This window comes from Pelodiscus sinensis, chromosome 1, assembly GCF_049634645.1.
Source record: "Pelodiscus sinensis isolate JC-2024 chromosome 1, ASM4963464v1, whole genome shotgun sequence".
Taxonomy (NCBI): Eukaryota; Metazoa; Chordata; order Testudines; family Trionychidae; genus Pelodiscus; species Pelodiscus sinensis.
In genome coordinates, this window is record NC_134711.1 from 223,302,180 (window position 1) to 223,327,020 (window position 24,841).

General features: G+C 43.6%; 1 protein-coding gene across 4 annotated transcripts in view; it reads left to right on the forward strand.

Annotated features, from left to right (window-relative positions):
- The window catches only part of LOC112543526 (P2Y purinoceptor 8-like), a 32,484-nt gene extending 11,714 nt beyond the window's left edge, over positions 1-20,770 (forward strand). For all 4 annotated transcript variants that reach the window (XM_075915771.1, XM_025177827.2, XM_075915775.1 and 1 more), the window contains one exon: positions 15,318-20,770. In XM_075915771.1, coding sequence (XP_075771886.1) covers positions 15,421-16,422 — 1,002 coding nt within the window. In that variant the 5' untranslated portion in view covers positions 15,318-15,420 and the 3' untranslated portion in view covers positions 16,423-20,770. The remainder of the gene's footprint in view (positions 1-15,317) is intronic.
- Positions 20,771-24,841: the final 4,071 nt, after the last annotated feature.

The window sequence follows — 24,841 nt, forward strand, 5'->3', positions numbered from 1 at the left end:
TCGACACTGTCAGCCAACAAGGTCTGTGGAGGATCATGTCAAAGTTTGGCTGCCCCCCCAAATTCATTCAGATGGTGCGCCAGTTTCATGATGGCATGATGGCCAGAGTGCTAGACGGTGGAGAATCTTCTAAGGCATTCCCAGTCACCAATGGCGTCAAACAGGGCTGTGTACTCGCACCTACACTGTTCAGCATCATGTTTACTGCTATGCTGAATGATGCCTTCCAGGACAGCGTTGCCGGAATCAGCCTTAAGTACCGAGTGGACGGGAATCTTTTCAACCTGAGGAGACTTCAGGCTATCACCAAAGTGAAAGAGACTGTTCTGAAAGACTTCTTATATGCCGATTATTGCGCCTTGTATGCTGGCTCTGAAGCAGAGATGCAAGTCAGTGTGGACAAGTTCTGCACAGCTTGTGACAACTTTGGACTCATGTAGAGGAAGTGTATCTCTCATGTAGAATGGTCCAAGCTGAGATTGATGGTGGGGTGAAGGTTGTTAAAATCTCTGTGGAATGTCTCCGGTGTTTCCTGGACATGCGTCCAGATCATAAAGATGTCATTGAAGTAGCGTAAGTAGAGAAGGAATAAGAGGGGACAGGAGCTGAGGAAACGTTCTAAGTCAGCCATAAAGACGTTAGCGTACTGTGGGGCCATGCGGGTACCCATGGCTGTGCCGCTGATCTGGAGGTATAAGTTGTTCTCAAACTGGAAATAATTGTGGGTGAGAACAAAGTTACATAGGTCTGCTGTCAAATTGGCAGTGGTATCCTCTGGGATAGTGTTTCTAATTGTTTGTAATCTGTCTTCATGTGGGATGTTGGTGTATAGAGCTTCTACATCCATGGCAGCAAAGATGGTGTTATTGGGGAGGTTATCAATGTTTTGTAGTTTCCTTAGGAAGTCAGTAGTATCTCGGAGATAACTGGGGGTGTTGGTTGCGTAGGGTTTGAGAAGAGAGTCTACATAGCTGGATAAACCAGTAGTGAGCGTGCCGATACCTGAGATGATGGGACATCTGGGTTGTCCAGGTTTATGAATTTTGGGAAGCAGATAGAACAATCCTGGTCTGGGTTCAGAGGTGTTTCTGTGTGGATTTGTTCCCGAGTAGCTGTAGGGAGGCCTTTAAGGAGACAGTATAGTTTCTTTTGGCATTTCGATGTGGGATCAGAGGAGAGAGGTTTGTAAAATGTGGTGTTGGAGAGTTGTCTGGTTGCCTCCTGGTTATAGTCGGCCTTATACATAATGATCACAGCACCCCCTTTGTCAGCTGGTCTGATTATAATGTCCCCGTTGTTTTTGAGACTCTGGATAGCATAGTGTTCAGCGCGGCTGAGATTGTGTGTCGCTTGTTGTCGTTTGTGAATAATGTCAGTCTGTGCATTGTTGCGGAAGCTTTGTATATAAAAATCCAAATTGTAATTCCGACTGTCAGGGGGAGTCCATATAGAATTATGTTTCCTTTGGTGTTGATAGGGCGGATCTGGTAGGTCAGATTGATGTTCGTTGGTGGTTTGGAAATATTCTCGGAGGTGGAGGTGGCGAACAAAAGCCTCAAGGTCACCAGTTGTATCCAGTTTGTGGGGGAGGTGGGGCAGAAAGAGAGACCCCAGGATAAGACAGACTCTTCTGCTGGGTTGAGTTTGTAACTGGAGAGGTTAACAATATTATCCGGTGGGTTGAGGTAGTTGTTGTTGTAGCCTGTGGTGTGGAGCAGTTTAGAAAGTTTATTGTCTTTTCTTTGTTGTAGGGAATAGAAGTGTGTATAGTAGATTTCTTGTCTGGTGGAACAAAAGTCTTGTAAAGTGTTAGTCAGTGTGGATGTTTGTCTTGAGATGAGAATCTCTAAGTTAGAGATGTCATTCTTGATGTTTTTCTGTTTCTTGTAGAAGATACTTATCAGGTGGTTCCTTAATTTCTTGGATAGTGTGAGGCAGAGTCTCTCACGGTAGTCAGTACAGTATGTTGATCTTAATGGATTGTTCACTTTCAGACTTGAAAGAGAATCCTCTGAACTGTCATTCATGCTTAAATTTGACACGTTACACCTAGGTCTTAACAAAGACTCTAATTACCTTACCCAATACAAATATAGCTTCCCCAATTATCACCTCTAATATCATTAGCTCACAGACATTTACCTCCCCCACTCATGCCCCTTCTGTTCTGAAATTTTATTTGTCTTTTTTATATGTGTTCATTTTTTTTGATTGTATCCTTTGGTATATATATGGTCATGCCAATTTTCTTCCACTATTTGATCTGAGGAAGTGGGTCTGGCCCATGAAAGCTCATCACCTAATAAACCGTCTTGTTAGTTTTTAAAGTGCTACATAGTCCTGTTTTTTTGTTTCAGCTAGACCAGACTAACATGGCTACATTTCTATCACTATTGATCAGGATAGTGATACTGACTATGAAATACTAAGGGAGTTTAGAGAGGCTATCAAAATAAAAGACTCAATAATAGTGGGGGATTTCAACTATCCCCATAAGGTATGTCTAGACTACATGGCTCCATCGACAGAGCCCTGTAAACTAGTTTACCTGGCATAGTCAATGAAGCGGGGATTTGAATAATCCCCACTTCATTAAAATAAACATGGCCACCGCGCTGTGCCGACAATCAGCTGATCCAGTACAGCACGGCAGACTAGACGCGGATCTGTCGGCTGGGGAAGCCTTTGCCGACCGATCCTGTAAACCTCGTTTCACAAGTCATAAGGGATTGGTCGGCAAAGGCTTCCCCAGCCGACAGATCCACATCTTGACTGCTGAGCTGTGCTGGATCAGCTGATCATCAGCACAGCACAGTGGCCATGTTTATGTTAATGAAGCAGGGATTATTTAAATCCCCACTTCATTGACTATGCTGGGTAAACTAGTTTACATGACTCTGTCGACGGAGCCATGTAGTCTAGACATACCCATAATGACTGGCTTCATGTCACCTCAGGACAGGATGTAGAGATAAAATTTCTTGATACCTTAAATAACAGTTTCTTGGAGCAGCTGCTTGTGCAACCCACAAGGGGAGAGGCAATTCTTGATTTAGTCCTAAGTGAAGCACAGGATCTGATACAAGAGGTAAATATAACTGAACTGGTTAGAAATAATAACCATAATGTAATAAAATTTAACACCCCTGTGGAGAGAAAAACAGCTCAGCCGTCTAACGCTTTGGCATTTAATTTTAGAAAGGAGAACTAAATGGGGAGGTTAGATAAACAGAAATTAAAAGGTACAAGTGACAAAAGTAAAATCCCTGCAAGCTGCATGGAAACTTTTCAAAGACACCATAATAAAGGCCCAACTTAAATGTATACCCCAAAATTAAAAAACACAGTAAAAGAACTAAAAAAGTACCACTGTGGCTTAACCAAGTAAAAGAAGCCATGACAGATAAAAATACATCTTTTAAAAAGTAGAAATCAAATCCTAGTGAGCAAAATAGAAAGGACCATAAACTTTGTAAAATTAACTGTAAAAAATATAATAAGAAAAGCCAAAAAGGAATTTGAAGAACAGCTAGCAAAAAAACTCAAAAAGTAATAGCAAAATGTTTTTAAGTATATCTGAAGCTGGAAACCTGCTAAACAACCAATGGGGCCCTTGGATAATCAAGATGCTAAAGGAGCACTCAAAGACAATAAACTCATTGCAGAGAAGCTAAATGAATTATTTGCTTCCATATTCATGGCTGAGGATATTAGGGAAATTCCTGAACCTAAGCCATTCTTTTTAGGTGATAAATCTGAGGAATTGCCCCAGATTTAGGTGGCATTAGAGGAGGTTTTTGGAACAAATTGATCAATTTAACAGTAACAGATCACTGGGACCAGATGGCATTCATCCAAGAATTCTGAAAGAATTCAACTATGAAACTGTGTAACTATTAACTGTGGTTTGTAACCTATTCTTTAAATCAGTTTCCATACCTAATTACTGGAAGATAGCTAACGTGACACCAATATTTAAAAAGGGTTCTAAAGGTGATCCTGGCAATTACAGACTGGTAAGTCTAAAGTCAGTACCAAGCAGATAAGTTGAAACTATAGTAAAGAATAAAATTGTCAGACATGAACATAATTTGTTGGGGGAAAGTCAGCATGGTTTCTGTAAAGGGAAATCATGTCTTACTAATCTACTAGAGTTGTTTGAAGGGGTCAACAAATGTGGACAAGGAGGATTGAGTGGATATAGTGTACTGAGATTTCTAGAACGCCTTTGACAAGGTCCCTCACTAAAGGCTCTTAAGAAAGTAACTTGTTATTGGATAAGAGGAAAGGTCCTTTCATGGATTGATAACTGGCTAAAAGACAGGAAACAAAGGGTAGGAATAAATGGTAAGTTTTCACAGTGGAGAGAGGTAACTAGTGGGGTCCCCCAAGTGTCCGTAGTGGGACCAATCCTATTCAACTTATTTATAAATGATCTGGAGAAAGGGGTAAACTGTGAGGTGGCAAAATTTGCAGGTGATATCGAACTGTTCAAGATAGTTAAGACCAAAGCAGATTGTAAAGAGCTTCAAAAAGATCTCACCAAACTAAGTGATTTGGCAACAACATGGCAAATGGAATTTAATGTTGATAAATGTACAGTAATGCACATTTGGAAAAATAATTCCAACTATACATACAATATGATGGGGACTAATTTAGCTACAATTACAGAATAGATTTTTGCTAATTCTAAACAAGTTAGTTGGTGGCCCACAATTATGTGCTATAGGTATAGAGTGACATTCTCTTAAGGTTGCATACCTCACATGTGCACTACCTTAGTGCACTCACTCTGCCACATGTGTAACTGTTTGAGGATCTGCCATCTTATTAGTTGTTATGTTTATAATGTCTGATTCTTCCAAGTCAAGTTTCTCTTCCATGGTAAATAGAATTGTTTTCATATTCCAGTGCTTTTCTCCATGGATATAATCTCAACAGAATCACATCCAAAAAAGTGTTTCTTAAGTTTATGATTCATTTATGGCTATTTTAATGACATTTGGCATTTTTCTTGAAGAGCTAGCTCCTAGAGTCAAATAATTTTTTAGAAAATTGCAGCTGTCATGTTTTAAAGTTTCTAACCCCCAGAGTTGTGGAGAAACAGTAAAAAATAAGAATCCTAAAGACTGAAAACCCATAAGGCAAGTAAAAACACAAAATGTACTATGGGGGGGGGAGGGAAGCTTATTATTTCTTACGATAACCTCATAGTTTTTTACCTCTAACTCAGATGTTTCTGAACGTTGGAGACTGGCAATATTATCTTCAGCTACCCATGCAGCTGACTGGTTTTACCTGGTCACCATCTTATTGCCCTCATCCCCTAGTCTTTTTAAAATACAAGCTGCTACAGGTAACAGTAATTCAGACCCAATATTTTGCTCTAACATGTGCAGTGTAGCTCAAAGTCTGTTTCATCATGCTCTCATTCAAGCTTGGCAAACTGACATGAGGTAACCCTGAGTGTAGGTGCCTTGAGATAAGTGCTGCAATGAAAACAAGCCCTTGGTGTCTCCTGAGGGCTCATGGCCCACAGTGGTTTGGCCTGATTCAATGACAATAATTCCCATTAGGATAGAGGACAGAATTAAAGGCTGCAGAACCAATGTATAGCATTGAGAAAGATATAGTGCTCTACAAAACGGGTTAATTCAGGAGGCATTTCACCAATGGGATAAACATAACAAAGCAAAATATTAAATAAATTTTATACAGAAATTTTTATTTAGAAAAATATTCCAGGGTAGGTATAAAATACTTAAGAATATGAGGGAATTGAGAAGCCTCTCCACCTACATGCAAACATATGAACACCCTGAGTGCCAAGGTTACTACTGTTCAAAATACCATTCCAAAACTACCTCCTGGTAATGACAGAGTGGTTAACTCAAACACTGATTGACTGATTTCAGCGGCATCAATTCAGGGAGTGGGAACCATTGGTGGCAGAGGGGCTAGGCAGTGGCCAGGGAGAACCAACCCTGGCAAGGGAACCCCCAGCAGCGGTGAGGCCAGGGGGCAGCCAGGTGGCCCCAACTGGGGAACCCTGGGGAACCCCTGAAGGCAGTAAAGCTTGTGGTGGCAGAGCAGCCACTGGAATGGGTTACCTAGGGAAGTAGTGGAGTCTCCATCCCTAGAGGTGTTTAAGTCCCGGCTTGACAAAGCCCTGGGTGGGTTGATTTAGTTGGGATTGGTCCTGCCTAGAGCAGGGGGCTGGACTTGATGGCCTTCTAAGGTCTCTTCCAGCTCTATGATTCTAAGGAGAATCCTGTGGAAACCTGGTGGCAGCAGGGTGGGGAATCCCAGCTGGCCAGCATTGTCAGGGTGGAGTGCCCTAGCTTTGGGAGTCCCAGGAAGATGAGATGGCAGCAGGGAAGCCTGGAGGAGAGCACTGACTTCACCTGGTCTGACAGACTCCCTGATCTGTGTCCGCTTAGGTCCCAAGAGTACCAGACCAGGGAGGTCCAACCTGTACTCTGCTCTATTCGAATTCAATTCATGTCATCTGAAAGAAGAACAGGACCCAAAAAGATCCAAAAAGAAAGTTCTCATCTGATGTAAACTGTTCGATAACTTCACTAAAGAATAATACACACTTGCAGAGTTTTTTCCCCAAATTTTTCAGCATTCATTGCTCACTCTACATTTACTAAGGATATATTTAAGCACTATAACTTTCAATCTGTTTCCAGATTCCAAAATAATACAGGTTGAGCATTTCTAGTCTGGCATCCTTGGTATCTGACTAGTACTGAACCAGAGCATTTGTCAGTCCATGGGAGGTCAATATTGTCTAGCAGCATTACCAACACTCCCGCTGCTTACTGGACTCTTAGAAGACATTTAGGGACAAACAGTACAGAAAACCCAGATCCAGGATTGGTGGCTGGAAACAAACTTCATGGGACCAAAGGAAACACCCATGATAAGTGGACATCCAGCTAACTGAAATCATGCTGGACCACAGATGTTGCCAGACCAGAGAGCACCAGACTAGAGAGGTTCAAACTGTAGCAAGAGTTCTACAAACAAGAACTGTTCCTGTTTCCGACTTCAGAATCAGTCATATTGTCATTTGACCACTGAAACCTGGACTACCACATTTGAAGATAATTGCACAGGGGTCACATGACAATTGCAACAGCTTTTAAAAGCTGTGAATTTCTCAAAATTACATTTACTAAAAAGATATTTTAAGATCCAGTTTTGTATCGTTATCGCAGAAGTCACTAGGTGGTGCTGTTTTGCAACTTCACAAATTATTTTATATAAAACTGGAACATGGTTATTTCAAAGGAATGTTATACTGTGCTACTTTAACAATGTAGTTTCTTCATGAGGGATTTGTGGCAAATGGCAGGGACATTTTCTTTCTCTCTTAACCTCTGTAATCAGGATCAATTCTTGAAGAGCAGTTGCTCTCTGGAAAGAAGGAATTTGGTTTTGGCCTGAGATTCTTAAAGATGGGATTACCTGCAGGCTGTTTGCTCAGCTCCATTCCAGGATAGATGTAGCTAGTGTTTAATAAACCATCTGCACACAAAATATACCCAGCCTCTATGACACTTTCCTACAGGAAATTGACCTTCAGGACTCTAGAATCCATTATCACTAGGCAGAGGAGCTACAAAAGTGCCTGACCCTGCAAGTGTTGCACACTTTCATAGAATCATAGAATCATAGGACTGGAAGGGACCTCGAGAGGTCATCGAGTCCAGGTCCCCCTCCCCCTCAAGGCAGGACCAACATCTGTCTACACCATCCCTGACAGATGTCTATCTAACCTGTTCTTAAATATCTCCAGAGAGGGAGATTCCACCACCTCCCTTGGCAATTTATTCCAATATTTGACCACCCTGACACTTAGGAATTTTTTCCTAATGTCCAATCTAAACCTCCCTTGCTGCACTTTAAGCCCATTACTCCTTGTCCTGTCCTCAGAAACCAAGAGGAACAAATTTTCTCCTTCCTCCTTGTGACACCCTTTTAGATATTTGAAAACCACTATCATGTCCCCCCTTAATCTTCTCTTTTCCAAACTAAACAAGCCCAGTTCATGAAGCCTGGCTTCATAGGTCATGTTCTCTAGACCTTTAATCATTCTTGTCACTCTTCTCTGTACCCTTTCCAATTTCTCCACATCTTTCTTGAAATGTGGCACCCAGAACTGGACACAGTACTCTAGCTGAGGCCTAACTAGTGCAGAGTAGAGCGGCAGAATGACTTCACGAGTTTTGCTTACAACACACCTGTTGATACAACCTAGAATCATATTTGCTTTTTTTGCAGCAGCATCACACTGTTGACTCATATTCAACTTGTGGTCCACTATGACCCCTAGATCCCTTTCCGCCATGCTCCTTCCTAGACAGTCGCTTCCCATCTTGTATGTATGGAACTGATTGTTCCTTCCTAAGTGGAGCACTTTGCATTTCTCTTTATTAAACTTCATCCTGTTTACCTCTGACCATTTCTCTAACTTGCTAAGGTCATTTTGAATTATGTCCCTATCCTCCAAAGAAGTTGCAACCCCACCCAGTTTGGTATCATCTGCAAACTTAATAAGCGTACTCTCTATCCCAATATCTACATCACTGATGAAGATATTGAACAGTACGGGTCCCAAAACAGACCCTTGCGGAACTCCACTTGTTATCCCTTTCCATCAGGATTTAGCACCGTTAACAACAACTCTCTGACTACGGTTATCCAGCCAATTATGCACCCACCTTATCGTGGCCCTATCTAAGTTATATTTGCCTAGTTTATCAATAAGAATATCATGCGAGACCGTATCAAATGCCTTACTAAAGTCTAGGTATATGACATCCACCGCTTCTCCCTTATCCACAAGGCTCGTTATCCTATCAAAGAAAGCTATCAGATTAGTTTGGCATGACTTGTTCTTTACAAACACATGCTGGCTATTCCCTATCACTTTATTACCTTCCAAGTGTTTGCATATGATTTCCTTAATTATCTGCTCCATTATCTTCCCTGGGACAGACGTTAAACTGACCGGTCTGTAGTTTCCTGGGTTGTTCTTATTCCCCTTTTTATAGATGGGCACAATATTTGCCCTTTTCCAGTCTTCTGGAATCTCCCCTGTCTGCCATGATTTTTCAAAAATCATAGCTAAAGGCTCAGATACCTCCTCTATCAGCTCCTTGAGTATCCTGGGATGCATTTCATCAGGACCCGGTGACTTGCTGACATCTAACTTTCCTAAGCGATTTTTAACTTGTTCTTTGTGTATCCTATCTTCTAAACTTACCCTCTCTCTGCTTGTATTCACTATGTTAGGCACACCTCCAGACTTCTCAGTGAAGACCGAAACAAAGAAGTCATTGAGCATCTCCGCCATTTCCAAGTTTCCTGTTACTGCTTCTCCCTCCTCACTGAGCAGTGGACCTACCCTGTCCTTGGTCTTCCTCTTGCTTCTAATGTATTTATAAAAGGTCTTCTTGTTTCCCTTTATGCCTGTAGCTAGTTTGATCTCATTTTGTGCCTTTGCCTTTCTAATCTTGCCCCTGCATTCCCATGTTGCTTGCCTATATTCATCCTTTGTTATTTGTCCTAGTTTCCATTTTTATAGGACTCCTTTTTTATTTTGAGATCATGCAAGATCTCCTTGTTAAGCCAAGCTGGTCTTTTGCCGTATTTTCTATCTTTCCTACACAGCGGAATTGTTTGCTTTTGGGCCCTAAACAATGTCCCTTTGAAATACTTCCAACTCTCCTCAGTTGTTTTTCCCTTCAGTCTTGCTTCCCATGGGACCTTACCTACAAGTTCTCTGAGCTTATCAAAATCTGCCTTCCTGAAATCCATTACCTCAATTGTGCTGGTCTCCCTTCTACCTTTCCTTAAGATCATGAACTCTATTATTTCATGTTCATGTCCTCCATACTGTCTTCCACTTTCAAGTTCTCAACTAGTTCCTCCCTATTTGTTAAAATCAAATCCAGAACAGCTTCTCCTCTGGTAGCTTTTTCAACCTTTTGAAACAGAAAATTGTCTCCAATGCAGTCCAGAAACTTATTGGATAGCCTGTGCCTCGCTGAGTTAGTTTCCCAACATATGCCTGGATAGTTGAAGTCCCCCATCACCACCAAATCTTGGGCTTTGGATAGTTTTGTTAATTGTTTAAAAAAGGCCTCATCCACCTCTTCCACCTGGCTAGGTGGCCTGTAGTAGACTCCTAGCATGACATCACCCTCATTTTTTACCCCTTTTAGCTTAACCCAGAGACTCTCTACACAGCTATCTCCTACGTTCATCTCCACTTCAGTCCAAGTGTGTACATTTTTAATATACAAGGCAACCCCTCCTCCCTTTTTTCCCTGTCTGTCCTTCCTAAGCAAGCCGTACCCTTCCATACCAACATTCCAATCATGCGTCCCATCCCACCAGGTTTCTGTAATACCAATGATGTCATATCCATTTATTTCCGTATAAGTCAAGGATAAATGCCACTTCTTAGGATCACACCATTGGTCATGTTTCTACAAGAACTGGGCAAAATATTTCACCTGGAATATTGGGGCTACGTCTACACTGGCCCCTTTTCCGAAAGGGGCATGTTAATTTTACAGGTCATAATAGGGAAATCCGCGGGGGATTTAAATATCCCCCGCGGCATTTAAATAAAAATGTCCGCCGCTTTTTTCCGGCTTTTAGAAAAGCCGGAAAAGAGCATCTACACTGGCCCCGATCCTCCGGAAAAAAAGCCCTTTTCTGGAGGATCTTATTCAAAGTAGGAATAAGATCCTCCGGAAAAGGGCTTTTTTTCTGGAGGATCGGGGCCAGCGTAGACGCTCTTTTCCGGCTTTTCTAAAAGCCGGAAAAAAGCGGTGGACATTTTTATTTAAATGCCGCGGGGGATATTTAAATCACCCGCGGATTTCCCTATTACGACCTGTAAAATTAACATGCCCCTTTCGGAAAAGGGGCCAGTGTAGACGTAGCCATAGTGAAAAATGTATATCTGGTGATATTAAAATATTCCCTGAATTCATGTTGATTTCACAAAATTGTTTTGGTTGAAAATAATCTTCTCCCTCTAAAAAAAAAAAAAATGATAAAGAAATCAAAATGTTTTGCCTTTCTAGTTTGAAATTAACTGCAGTTCAAAATTTCCTTTATTTTTAAACCAATGAAAAAGGTTTTTAAATGTTCACAAATAAAATAAAATAGTTCAATTTGTGAAAAAAACAACTTCTTTTAATTTTTTGATTCACTGAATAAAATTTAAAATCATTTTGGTTTAATCCAAAACAATAGTTTTTCATTTTTTCTGAATTGCTAGCAAACCAAGACATATGCATTATTGACACAACTCTAGATTCTACATTGTACAGTGTCAATGACAACAGCAACATGGGAGTTACAAGCACTCAGCCCCTTTGGGTTTGAATCACCACAAATTTAGACCCCACTACAGGAATGAATGTTCAAACTGGCACTTAAACAAATATTTAACTTTGAGCACAAGTCTGTTGAAGTTAAGTCCCCAAAATACATAAAGCATCCCCAGCCAAACACCCATGATATGAAAGATAACCTAAAATCATATAAATATCATAAGGTGATCACTTGATCATTACCTGTTCACTTGATCATCACCTGTTTGGTTAACTCCCTCTGGGGAACCTGGTATTGGCCACTGTCGGCAGACAGGGTACTGATCTGGATGGACCTTTGGTCTGACCCAGCATGGCTGTTCTTATGTTCTTAAGATAAGAAACCTCCTTTCACAATGTCTGGAGTGGGTCACAACAATGGGTGTCAACCTCAAAGCAGACTGTCACAAAGCAAGGCAGACATCAACCTAGTAATAAGTGTGGCCTTATAAAGCATAACAGTCTTACCACAGAGTCACTGAAAGTCCCCTTGGTCATTCCAGTCTGTCTTGCCATTCAGGCAAACTGGGTGATGCAGGGTTAATTTACACCATATTCAGAGTACTTCCAGTTCCAAAGGACCAATAGTTTTCTTTCAATTGTACTCAAATCTCAAACCAAAGACAACACTTGCAGTCTATCCTAATTAAGGAGTTACTAACTAAGAAAAGAAATGAGAGTTATGTAGAAGGTCAAACAGAAATGACTTAGGGTATGTCTACACTTCAGTGTTATTTCGAAATAGCTTATTTCAAAATAACGTGTCTACACACAAAATGCATTTCAAAATAGCTTTTTACTATTTTGAAATAGCATGTCCATACTGAATAGACTCTGAATCGCATTTAAGGCTGGCCGGAACCAGTTCCAGCAGGGCACCAGGTCAGGACTTACTGTGTGGGGCTGCTGCCTGAGGCTATCTGAGGTCTGTGCTTAAAGGGACCCCCCCCCCCCCGGACAGCCAGTTCTCAGGTTTCCCTGCTTGCTTGTCTACCTTGATGAGGGACAGCAAAGCATTTTGTCTCTGTGTGCTCTGGTTGCCCTCACTCAGGACACCACAGCAGTCTGGAACATGGAGCCAGAGCTCGCCTGGGCACTCTGGTGCTTCTCTTAGATGCGTTGCTATGAGCCTGGCTGCACTTTTTGCAGGCTGCCATCTGGGAGGTTCATCGGGGGGCTGTCAGAATCCATGAGGCCCTGCGGGAGAGTTTCCACCCTGAGGAACACTAAGAACCTCCCTGATCTGCCCCACTGGGGGCTTGTGCCTCATTCCTCCCTCACGTCCTTCCACATACACCTCCCGAACCCCCCTTCCTGATGTCAAATAAAATACACGTATTTTCATGAACACAAACTCTCTTTATTTAACAGAATTGGGGGGGGGGGTGAAACTCTGGTGAGACTGGGGAAAGGAGGCAGGAGAGGGGAAGAGAAAACCTGGGAGGAGGGAGCTGGAAGGGGGAAGCAAGGGGGAGAAGGGGAAGGGGAAGCTCAGGGCTCAGGATTGGGGGTCTCGCCAGACCAACTTGATTTTCATGCAAACCTGCTCCTGGGTCCGCATGTGGCCTTTGGTGGCCAGGCTGGCAGCTATCCTACCACAGACGACTGCATTCCTTTGTCTAGTGTGGAGATCATGGACGTTGGGTGCATCCCCCCCAAACCTGAATAAGATCCATGATTTCCACCCTTGACCAGGAAGGTGCCCACCTTCTCCGTGCCCTGTCAGGCTCCTGGGAGCTGACAGACTGCTCCTGGGGAGCGGTGGAGGGCTGGCTGCCAGTGGCTTGCTGGCTCATGTTTTGGGGCTACTGGGTTGGGGCAGTGAGTGCTGGCTCTGGGCCAGCAGGCTTGGAGCTGGCACAGGCACTGTGGCCAGAGACTACCCCTTCAAGGGCTCCAGGGAGGGAAAGGAGTGTTCTTGGTTGAGGCCAGAGTGGCTACCAGGGCATGCTAAGAAGGCTGGAGGCCCCCTATCATATATATAGTAGCCCAATGTCTGTGACTCTGTAACACTGAAATGCTGGCTGTTCCCTCTGGGTGGCGCTGTTGCCTCCCACCGTGGCGCTTGGCTGACTTCTGCACCACTCAGCTGGGCTGCCGAGTGGAAGCAAGTGGTGCAAGCGGCTGTTTGGGGTCCATGCTCCACATGCAGCACCCCCATGCTGCATGGGGAGAGCGGGGCCCAAACGGCCACATGCGCCGCTTGCTCCCGTGCAGAGGCCCAGCTGAGCAGCACAGAAGTCAGCCAAGCACAACGGTGGGAGGCAAAGGGCATGGGGCAGTGATGTGCGGCATGACGGTGGATCCAAGCCCCCACCTCCTCCCTCGGCCGTGAACAGACCGTGGCCAGGGGGAGAGCAGAGGAATGAGGGGGAGGGGGAGGGGAAGGACTACTGAGAGGCTGCAGGATCAGTGCTGGGGTGAAGGGAAATGGTGCAGGGGGACAGCTGGAGCTTATAGGCAGCTGCTCAGCCAGGCTGCTGTGCGGGAGTAAGTGGCGCAAACAGCCATTTGGGCTCTGCACTCCCCATGCAGGAGGAGGAGGAGAAGAGAGAATGAGAGGCAGGAGGGGGAGCTGAGAGAGAAGGGGAGGGAGGCAGTAGGAGGAGGTGAAAGAAAGAGAGAGACGGAGCGAGAGACCGGAGGCTCAGGAGAGAAGACTGAGATAGAAAGGGAATAGGACATGGAGGAGAGACCTGAAAATCCTGTTTTATGACTGGCTAATTGGCTAGTTTTGAAATGAGTGTCTACACATAATTTATTTCAAAATAGCTATTTCTAATTTGGCATTATTCATAGAATGAGGTTTGCCAAATTCGAAATAAGCACTCCGCTATTTTGAATTTATTTCCAAATAGCGGGTTGGCTGTGTAGACGCTAGGAAAGTTATTTTGAAAGAAGGGCTGTTATTTCGAAATAACTTTGCTGTGTAGACATACTCTTACAGACCTAGATTTTAAAAATTGAATATAAACTTCTGTAAACAGCTGTGTATGTCTTTTAGGGATGACCCATGCCAAGAAGCACAAGGATTTCTTGCTTATGGCTAGGTATTGTTGCCCTGCAGGGTCCAGACAGCATACAGAGAAACCGTTTCTCCTTGTCAGGGATTTTTATCCCCTTCACCCAAGAATCTAAGTTGCTAGGATGAGTTCATGTCCATATCTCCCCTTCCTAGAAGGAGTAATGAATGAAATCAACCATGCCTCTGTGCTTTGATGCTACACAGTGCCTTTTTTGCTTTCAATGGGCCATGAGACAAACACTTTACCTTATTTAATGCTTCTTTTCCTGTTTTGTGAGTTACATGGTGCCAGAGGTTTTATACTACAGGTTACAGATATTTTAAGTACGATTAATACTTGCAGCACCCTAGAAGCGTTTCATAACTCCAAACAGTAAATTCATTCTTATAATACTAATATCTATTTTAACAATACTAACCCAAAGAGAGCCAGACTGCTTTCTAGCTATTAATTTGTCAATGTTCATTGAGGCCCTGTGTCTTGGCTTGTGTTGGTACCTCCTTTGCCAGTGCCACACCTCTCTCTTAAAAATATTCAGGTGGTGCATAAGGAAGAGGAGGGTATTGAGTAAGGGAGGTGGTAGAGAAGATAATAAATGAATTAAGAATGAGCATGCTAAAACATCTTTCGAGGGGAAAGATGTAAGTCTGTTTAAAATACAGAAGCCATTCTTAGTGATGTATGTTCAGGTGATTGGATTTTGTATATTGCTATTGCAACTAGAAACAAAATTCACGAAGTACTTTAGAAAATATATTCTTTGGTCCAAAAGGCAGAGGGGATACAATATAAGGTGGTGAGAATGACTAAACTAAGAGTTGTATCATGTTTTTAGGTTAAATTGCTCTTAAAAAATATTCACCAAAACATGCATTTTTTTAACCAGGTCTAATCTCTACCACCTTGAGATTCTTCTTTCCTGAGAAAAGGTGTATGAAGCTTTCACATTTGTCCAACCCAGAAGAGATTACTGAATCTATCTCACTATCATGGGAAGACTTGAAAACAGCACAATAGAAATGCTTAAGAACCAAATGCTGCAGACCACTTTGCCTGCCCTTTATTTGTTCATTTTCATCATCAGTATTCCCCTGAATTCTATCTCCTTGTGGTTCCTTTGCCGTTACTCAAGACCTTGGACTCCCATCATCGTGTTTTCCATTAATCTGACAATCACGGACTTGCTGTACAGCATGCTCCTCCCTTTTCAAGTTGTCTACCACTTACGAGGAAATGACTGGCCCTTTGGACAGGTTCTGTGCCGCATTGTGACTGTGCTATTCTATGCAAACATGCACTGTTCTGTTTTAACCATGACAAGCATCAGCATAGAACGCTACCTAGGAATTGTTCACCCACTCCAGCACAGGACCATTAGACCCATTAGAACAGCTCTCTTGACATGCATCATCATTTGGATATTTGTTTTACTGCTGCACTTCCCACTCATGAAGACAGAGCTAACCTTCCAGGTACAGGAGTTGCAGATAACTACTTGCTTTGATGTATTACCCAAAAATATGTTTCCTTCAAGAAATTCTTTCATCGCTTATTTTGGCTCTCAAGTTCTCCTATGCTTTCTCCTACCTTTGCTAGTTATGGCATTCTGCTACACCTCAGTCATTCGAGCTCTTCTTAATGCCCCTCCTGATCAATTAAAAGAAATTAAGAATCAGACAATTTATTTGATAGTTGTGTTGCTTACAGTCTTTGTACTGTGTTATGTGCCCAATATTGTGATATCAATCATCCATTTTGTCTATACTACCCAAAATAAGACTGTTTATGTGGAATATAAGCTGTCTCTGGCTTTGAATAGCCTTAATTGCTGCTTCGATCCACTTGTTTATTTTTTTGGTTCCAAAGAGTTTCGACGAAAGATACAGAAGAAGTTCTGCAGATGCATACCTGATATATTCAGTGAAAGTCCCACTGTCTTTTCAGAGCAAGATTTGCCATTAACAGCCAGAGAACATGCACTAAATCATTAAAAATGTATTTGACCTGGAACAGATTTTGTTAGTCAATGCTTCAAACCATCGTCCAGAAAGTTTAGAAGTTGTTTTATTTAAGAACATACAATATCAAAAGATAAAGAAAAATACACCAGGCAATATATTACCACAATTTATTGAAGCTTATTTTGGACACAAACTGAGCACTCAGGAAGACTCAGCATGCATGGGAAAAGACACATCTTTTAGCTTGCTAAAAGCAGTGCATTATGGAACATCAATTACTATAAATTAGGAATACAAAAAATATTTCACTGCCAGGTACATGCATTCCCTTCGAATATGTCTCTGGAACAATTTCTAAAACCTGTTTCCCAGTTCAGCACTTCTAATTTAAATAATTGACAGAAATAAAATGAACACGCCGCATTTCTGAGGAGAAGAGGAGTATCTGAGCTAAAATGATACACATCCCTTGACACAGAAGTAAGCAAAAACTGGTGATTAGCATTTGTAACAGGGGAAAGCAGAAATATAGGGTTTAATCTATTCATGCACATTTGATGTCCTCTTTATTATTGGTATTTAATAGCATATTCACTCTAGAACTGTGGTTCTCAACTGGTGGTCCATGGACTATTGGTGGTCCATGGTGACTTTTTCGGTGGTCCACAGGAACATTGTCCAAAGTCACATGGTGTGAGCAGGTGCCACTGTTAGGCTGTTTTACACCATGTTCACAAGCACATGGCACATCATCCATAGCGTCACCTAGGATGCAACCACGTTGTGTTGCCAGGAACTTCCATCTGAGGCTCTGAGCATCAGTGTAGCTGCTGCCATCATGCTGAGCGGTTGCTGTGTCATTCGTCCTGTGCTACATGTGCAGTTTTACAGGTGTGGTATAGTTTGTTTATAGTGGCAACAACAGGAAGAAATGTCAAGCTCAAGTATTTGGAGGACTACATCACATTAGGCTTCACTTGTCAAGAAAAAGAAGGTATGGATTTGCCACAATGTGTTATTTGTTTCAAAGTCTTGGGGAATGACTCAATGAAGCCACCTAAGCTGAAATTCCATCTCGAAAAGTGTCACCCCAACTTGTTGCAAAAGGATGACGATTATTTTGAGTGGAGGTTATCAGGTCTGAAATAGAAGCGCCTCGACTCAACAAGTGCATTCTACAATTAGAGAAGCAATGCAGCGCGCGCTTCCTACATTGTTGCATACAAGGTTGCACAGGCTAAGAAGCCTCATACCATTGTAGAGCAACTTGTGCTCCCCTGTGCAAAAAAGATGGTGTGGCTTGTTCTTGGCGAGGAAGCAGCAAGGAAGCTGAATGATATATCTGTCTTTAACGACACAGTATCGAGACGGATAAATGAGATATCGCAGAACATCAGTGAACAAGTTGTGGATGAAATAAAGAAGTCTCAATTGCTTACCATACAACTGGATGAATAGACCAACATCACATTGTGCTCTCAGCTATTGGTGTTCGCCCGATACATGGTTGAGGGAGACTTCAAAGACGAGTTTCTTTTTTGTAAGACTCTTGATACCACCACAAAGGCTCAGGTTGTGATGGAAATTGTTAACAATTTATTTGAAGTACATGGTCTGGATTGGGTAAATCTTGTGGGTGTCACCGCTGATGGTGCACCTGCCATGCTGGGCTCAAGATCAGGCTTCCAAATGCTGGTGAAACAACACGCTCCAATGGTAACTGGAGTTCATTGCTTCATTCAAAGGGAAGCTTTGGAATCAAAAACATTGCCTGGTCAACTGAACACCGTTTTCAAAGGGTGGATGAAAGTGGTGAATCACATCAAATCATCGGCTCTGAACACCAGACTTTTTAAAAGATTTTGCCTGGACATGGGTTCCAACTTTGATGTGTTGTTGTTCTACACTTCTGTACGATGGTTGTCAGCAGGGAACATACTTAACAGAGTTTTTCAATTGAGAGAGGAGTTGGATTTATTTCTCCAGGCTCAAGTGAAAGAGGAATTCCAAAATGTGCTGATGCCGTCAAATTTATAACTTGTGTATCTTGTTGATATTTTTGAAATCTTGAACAAACTGAACCTTCAGCTGCAAGGAAAAGGTGCAAATCTGTTCTCTCACCAAAGCATCATCAAGGCTTTTCTTGACAAATTGGAACTCTGGATCGTAAGAGTCGAAGGCAATAATTTGGTTCAATTTCCATATGTGGATGCCGTGCTTGGGGAAAAGGAAGCCATTCGGACGCACATTCTTGATCATTTACGGAAGCTACAAGACGAATTCCAACGATACTTTCTGGAGGTGGACAGGACAAGGGATGAATTATCTTTCATCAGGAATGCATTTACAACAGATGTTAATAGAGTTCCAGAGGATCTGCAGGAGGAATTCTTGGATCTGAAAAATGATTTTGTAGCTCAAGACATGTACCAGCAGTCTACCATAAAGAAATTTTGGGCCAGCATGACTGAGAGTTACCCAAATCTGTCAGCACAAGCAGGCAGATTTCTTTTGCCATTTGCATCAGCTTATATGTGTGAGACTGGATTTTCGTGTTTGTTGCATGTTAAGTCCAAACAGAGGAATCGGCTTGCAGTGGAAAGCAATATTCATTGTGCATTATCAAGTACCACTCCAAACATTGAAAAGCTTGTCAGAGAAAAAAGAATCCAAAAATCTGTTAGTAAGAAATAAATTTCAAACCAAAATGTTCATTGTCTGCTCTTTTTTATCATGTCTCAAAAAGGAGGTGGTTCACGAAAATTTTTTGATTGGCCTGGTGGTCCGTGGACTGAAACGAGCTGAGAACCATTGCTCTAGAAGCATAAGGTTCTCCTTTTTGATTGACACTGTCTTGACAGGCCATTTATAGACAAGGCTCCCATGCAGTGTATCACACCTGACTTTTGTGGCAAGCCCAGGCAAAGCAGAGAATCTACCACCTGCATCTTACTGCTACAAGCCTTTCCCCTTTCAGAGATGGGTGTAGTACAGCCTAAACCCAAACCCATACCCCAGCTACTGTCATGGATTGGCTGTAAGGGTATGTCTACACCAGTGGTCTCCAACCTTTTTACACTCAAGATCACTTTTTAAATGTCAGGGCAAGCCAAGATCTACCCCATCCCTTCTCCAACATCTCACCCCTTTCCTTGAGGCCCCACCCTCTCTATTCCCCTCCTCTCCATCATTTGCTGTCCCCAGCCCTTACTCACTCTTACTAGGTTGAGATAGCAGGTGTGGGCTCTGGGGTGGGAATGAGGGATTTGGGTGTGGGAAGGGGTGAGAAGTGCAAGCTCTGGGAGGGAATGTAGGTGCAGGAGGAGGTGGAGAAGGGGATTCTGGCTCAGGGAGGGGGCTCCAGGCTGGAGAATGTTGAGGTCAGGTGGAGGGTTGCGGTGCTGAGCAAACCACAGGCTTGGGAGGTGGGAGTACAGGAGTTTGGGTTGGGGTGCATGAGGGACTCAAGGCAGGGGGGGTTGGGTATATGATGGGCTCAAGACACCAGTTTGTGATGTGTGAATGGTGCAAGAGTATTGCGGCAGAAGACTGGAGATAAGGGGGGTAGGAGTTTGGGGATGTGAGGGGCTCAGGGCAGGGGGTTCTGGTGTACGATGGGCCAGGGTTGGGGTCCATCGGAGGTGCAGGAGTATTATGATGCTGCAGCCAGATGAGGGCTTGGCTGCAAGTGGGGGCTTGTTGACCAGACTTCATTTTTAAATAAAATATTATGTCCAACACAAAACGTTTCAGCACTGTCTTTATTTATGGGAGAGGCAGGAACCTGTTTTGGGTCAGGGGTCACTGACCCACAGAAAAATCAGTCGGGGACCACACAAGTGAGATCAAAAAATCAACCCCCTCAGAACCCACCAAGCCTCACTGATGTGGTCTTAGCTAAGACACCTCATTCCTTTGGCACTCCAGCCCCATGGACAGGGGAGGGTAGGATAGAGGTTCATGGCTCAGGCCAGATGAATTCTTCTGGGGTTCCTGGGTTAGTGGATTTTGTGGGCCCCTCTACGCTCTGAGGTGGAGCTAAAATGAGGAATCCAGTGTGTGGGTCAGGGCTGCCAGTGAGCGGGACAGGGATGGAGGTGCAGAATCTGGGTGGAAATCAGGGAACAGAAGCAAGCTGGGTGGATGTGTCTGGCCAGGAGCAGTGTGCTGGTGGGTCTCTGGCCAGGAAGCAGGATCAGGGTGCTGGCAGAAGGTCTGGCCGGGGGAAGGGGGCAGGGATAGCTTGGATAGTACCTGGGGGTCTCAAGGGATGAGAATCTCTGGGGCAGGATCTGTGGGCAGTGCTGGATGAGGCGCATGTACGGCTCCTTTAAGAAATCCAGCTGCTCCAGATCTTTTAAGAAATTCAGCTGCTCCAGCCGCCATCTTAACTGTCCCCTTCTTCCCGCCCCCCCACCCCCACCCTCCTGCCTTCCTGGAGCATGGGGAAGGAAGGGAAGACAAGAAAGTGCACGCGCTGTTGTGGGCAGGGAAGGAGCATGTGCTTTCTTGTCTTCCCTTCCTTCCCCGTGCTGCCTTCCTTCTTCCTGTGGTGTGTGGGGAGAAGTCCCAAGGCTCCACACCAGATCCAGCTCCTCAGGAAGCACGCACTGCTCCTCCCCTCCCCACAACAGCGCACATGCTTTGAGAAGCTGGATCTGGCACAGAGCCATGGGACTCCTCCCCTCCCCACCACAGGAAGATGGAGCTAGCTCTGTTTTTGTGGGAGGCAGGAGGTTGTAGCGCCAGTGCGGGCTCCTCATTGGCGGTGGGGGGGGGAAGGAGAGTAAGGAGGGGCTAGGAACACCTCCTCGTCATCGACTGGCTGTGCCCCCGCGCTCGACCAGTTGATCGCTATCTACTGGTTGATGACTACAGGCCTACATAGCAGTTGGACCCACAGCTGTGGGTGTTTAATTGCCGTGCAGACATATCCTAAGTTCCCGCTCTCTTGGGGTTATGCAGTAGCAACAGCAGCAGCTCGGGTTCCGGGGGAAGGGAGGCTCTCTTGTCAGACACAGCTTGGTCCCAGGGGAGTCCTCAACAGTGGCCCACAGCTAGAGTACCGCTACAACTCAAAGGAAGCAGATGTGCAAGTGAGACTTCTCACCCTTAGAAGCTCTGCAGCTGAGGTAGGCACCTGTCATGCAAGGGTTCCTGAGCTCTTCCTATGCAGCCTCTCTGCTCTGAGATAGGTTACATGCCTCACGCTCCCCCCACTTCTCTATAGATTGTAGTCTATCCCCTCAGCTGCATTCTGCTCCACAGCCCATTCCATCAGGCTTGCTGGTAGTCCATATAAATTGCATAAAAAAGGGACTTATGCAGCAGTGTAAACCTATCGGCAAAGGCACTGGTCTGTCCACCAAAGAATACTTTCCATTCACAGGATTTCAGTCCTTTTCCTCCTGGGCTTTGATTTTATTTCTTCAAAAACGAAGCTGTTTACTTAAAGTTCGATATATTAGTCATGTCTTTTTCCTGACCCAGTGTCTTCTGCAAAAGCCTTTCTGTTCCCCCTCAGCCCTTGTGCTCATTCCTACCCTGTTTCCTGCACAATTACACTCCCAGGCCATCAACCCGCCTATGAACTAGGCTCTCATTGAGTAGACACTTAACTATCTGACTAGGAAGTGCAAATTTAGAAATCTGAATGCACACTTCTGCACACAAACTTCTGGATCCATAAAAATATGTAGCCCAACACCTAGGTTTTGCTCTCATTTACATTGCAGTAAATATGGAATAATTCCACACAAAGATATGATTCTAGTTTTACACCAGCGAGGCTGAAAGCAGATTCCATCCACAGGTTGAGGCCCATTTGATAATTTGGCCCTCAAGTCCAGTTGTTACTTTATGATCTCAGGGAATAATTATAAAAAAAAGAACTGTCACCTAGCGCTTAGAGACTGCACCTGGGAGAGAGGGTTCTAATCCAAGTGCCTCGGTGCTATTAGGTGAATCAACTAAGTCTCTCTGTCTCTCTTTCCCCATCAGTAAAATAAGGATAATTATTTTTTTAGTACCTATGAAGGATGTTGCGAAGATTAATCAGTAAATGTGTTTGATAGTTCTTTGAAAAAAAATGAAAAGCTTCATTGTATCTTTGTGCTACAATTTGTATTAAGATACTGCACATGTATTTTTTACATGGCCACTTGCAATCTAACAAGTGACAGCGACACCTTTAAGAGATGGTGCTTGATAGACTGAGACTGGGTGGGGTACTTCCTTCCTGACTCACTTTTTCACTAAATGAATAGCAAGAAACAAGTAGGTCGTTTATTGAAAGAGGGAAGAGGAAAAATCTTTTCAAAAGAAATTTATGACACCAAAGCTATATCCTCAAGTCACACCTGTCTGTGGCTCATCAGAAGTGCTCAGACACTACAACAAGAAGAATCACAGGTTAAAAATAGTTAGTGCTATGTACAGTTCTTTGGGTATGGTCAGATAAACCAGGAGTGAGTAAGACTTGAAAGTGTGAAACTGAATCCAAGCCCAGTAATATTTGCTGAACTCAGGTGCCTTCCGGAGACAAGGCAGCCAGTTTGAGTTACAAGACACTGAGCCTATTGACATAATGAACACATTCCCACGAAATATTTCATTTTTCCTCAAATCATCATTTTGCAATAGAAAACTTTCTTTGGAAAAATGTTAACCAGCTGTTCTTGACAGTAGAGAGCACTTCACACTGACTTCACATTGCAAATGTGAGCAAATCTCAAGTAAATGAGGTGTCTGATTAGTAATCATCTGCGAAAAACTTGGTGTCAGTGAATTCTCTGAAATCTCATAGGAACTCTGTGGCCAAAGTAGGGATAGAATCCAATTCTCCAGAACAGTACTCAACTGTCTTACCTATAAATAGGGCCCTAACAATTTCAGTCCATTGTCATAAATGTCATGGTAATCAAATTTTTAAAAATTTGAATTTTATGGTTTCAAATATTTAAATCTTAAATTTCAAACATAATTATAAACATGAATATGTATTTTAAAATAAAATATAAACATGTAAAGCCCTTCAGATTTGGTGTTTCTCAGACTAAGGGTCCCTACTCTAAAGGGGATCACACAGCTATTGTAGGGGTTGTGGTAATGTCACCTTACTTCTGCAATGCCTTCAAAGCTGGGTTGCTGGAGGACAGTGACTGCTGGCTGGATACCCAGCTGTGAAGGCAGCACTGCCACCTGCAACAAGATAGAAATAAGGGTAGTAATACTGTAGCCCCCCTACCGTTGCTTTGCAGACCCCTTTCAGATCCAGACCCCCCCCCCATTTGAGAGACACCATGTACTTTTGTATACTTTTACCTTGTACTATAGGAACTTTTATAACATAGGATAAAAGTATACAGAAGACCAGATTTCACAGAGGAGACCAGATTTCATGATCTATGACACATTTTTCATCGTTGTGAATTCAGTAGGGTCCTACCTATGAAACTCCCTTTCTTTCCTGCAACTCCCTGGACCATTCCTTCATCCACGTGACACTCTGTGGGTGTTTTTGGGAGCTGGGAGGGGGAGCAGGGGCAGCCATGTGGAGCCTTCCCCTCCATCCATTCCTGCAACTGACCATCTGCTCTGGAATGCCTCCACCCACCAGTCCTTAGGTTACTGCTGCAGAGACACCTTATCACAAGAGCACTTGATCCCTCAGACTCTTCCCCACCATTCTGTTTGCATTGGGCGGGTGGGCTTCCTCCTTCTGGCCCACTCCCCACACATGATCACCCTTCTGCTTGTGTTTGCTGTTCCCCACCCATCTGGCATGGTCCTCCTCTCCTTGCAGTTTGCTGCCCCCCTCAGTTTTGTTAGTTGCCTTTTCTGCCCTCCCTAGAGTTCCCCTCCCTTTGCTGTTTGATACCTCCACCTCCTTATTTCCCCAAACACTTTTTGGTACTATTCCCTGTCCAGCCCAGGTCTCCCACCTTCACTGCTTAGTCCCTGGCTAGTCCCTTTTCCATTACTGTTTACTCCTTGCCTCCACCACCAACCCTTGTCCCAGACACCTACAATTTTGTTTTTCTCTCCCCCACTACAGCTCCTCACACCTATATCTGACACTCACTCCTAGAGCAGTTGGTATTCCCAAAACTACCTGCTCTGACTCCCACTTTCTTTCTTTAATTCGCCTCCTCCCACCCCACGTTTTTTGATTATACACTGTCCCCACATATGTAGGCTAGTGAAGATGAAAAGTCAGCCTCCATTTCATCTACCCCACCTTTCTCTTTATCATTTCTAGCTTCCCTCCAGTGGCTATTCCTCGCACCTGTCTTCCTCAGCCAGCTCTAGGACAACTAGTAGCTCTTTTATCTTCAACAAAGGGGTCTCTTGTGAGACTCCTCTATGTTGTTCATCTTTTACCAGTTTGAGAGGCCTCCACAGAACCCTGAATCTAGTTTCAGTGACCAGGTATACAGTGACCCCAATG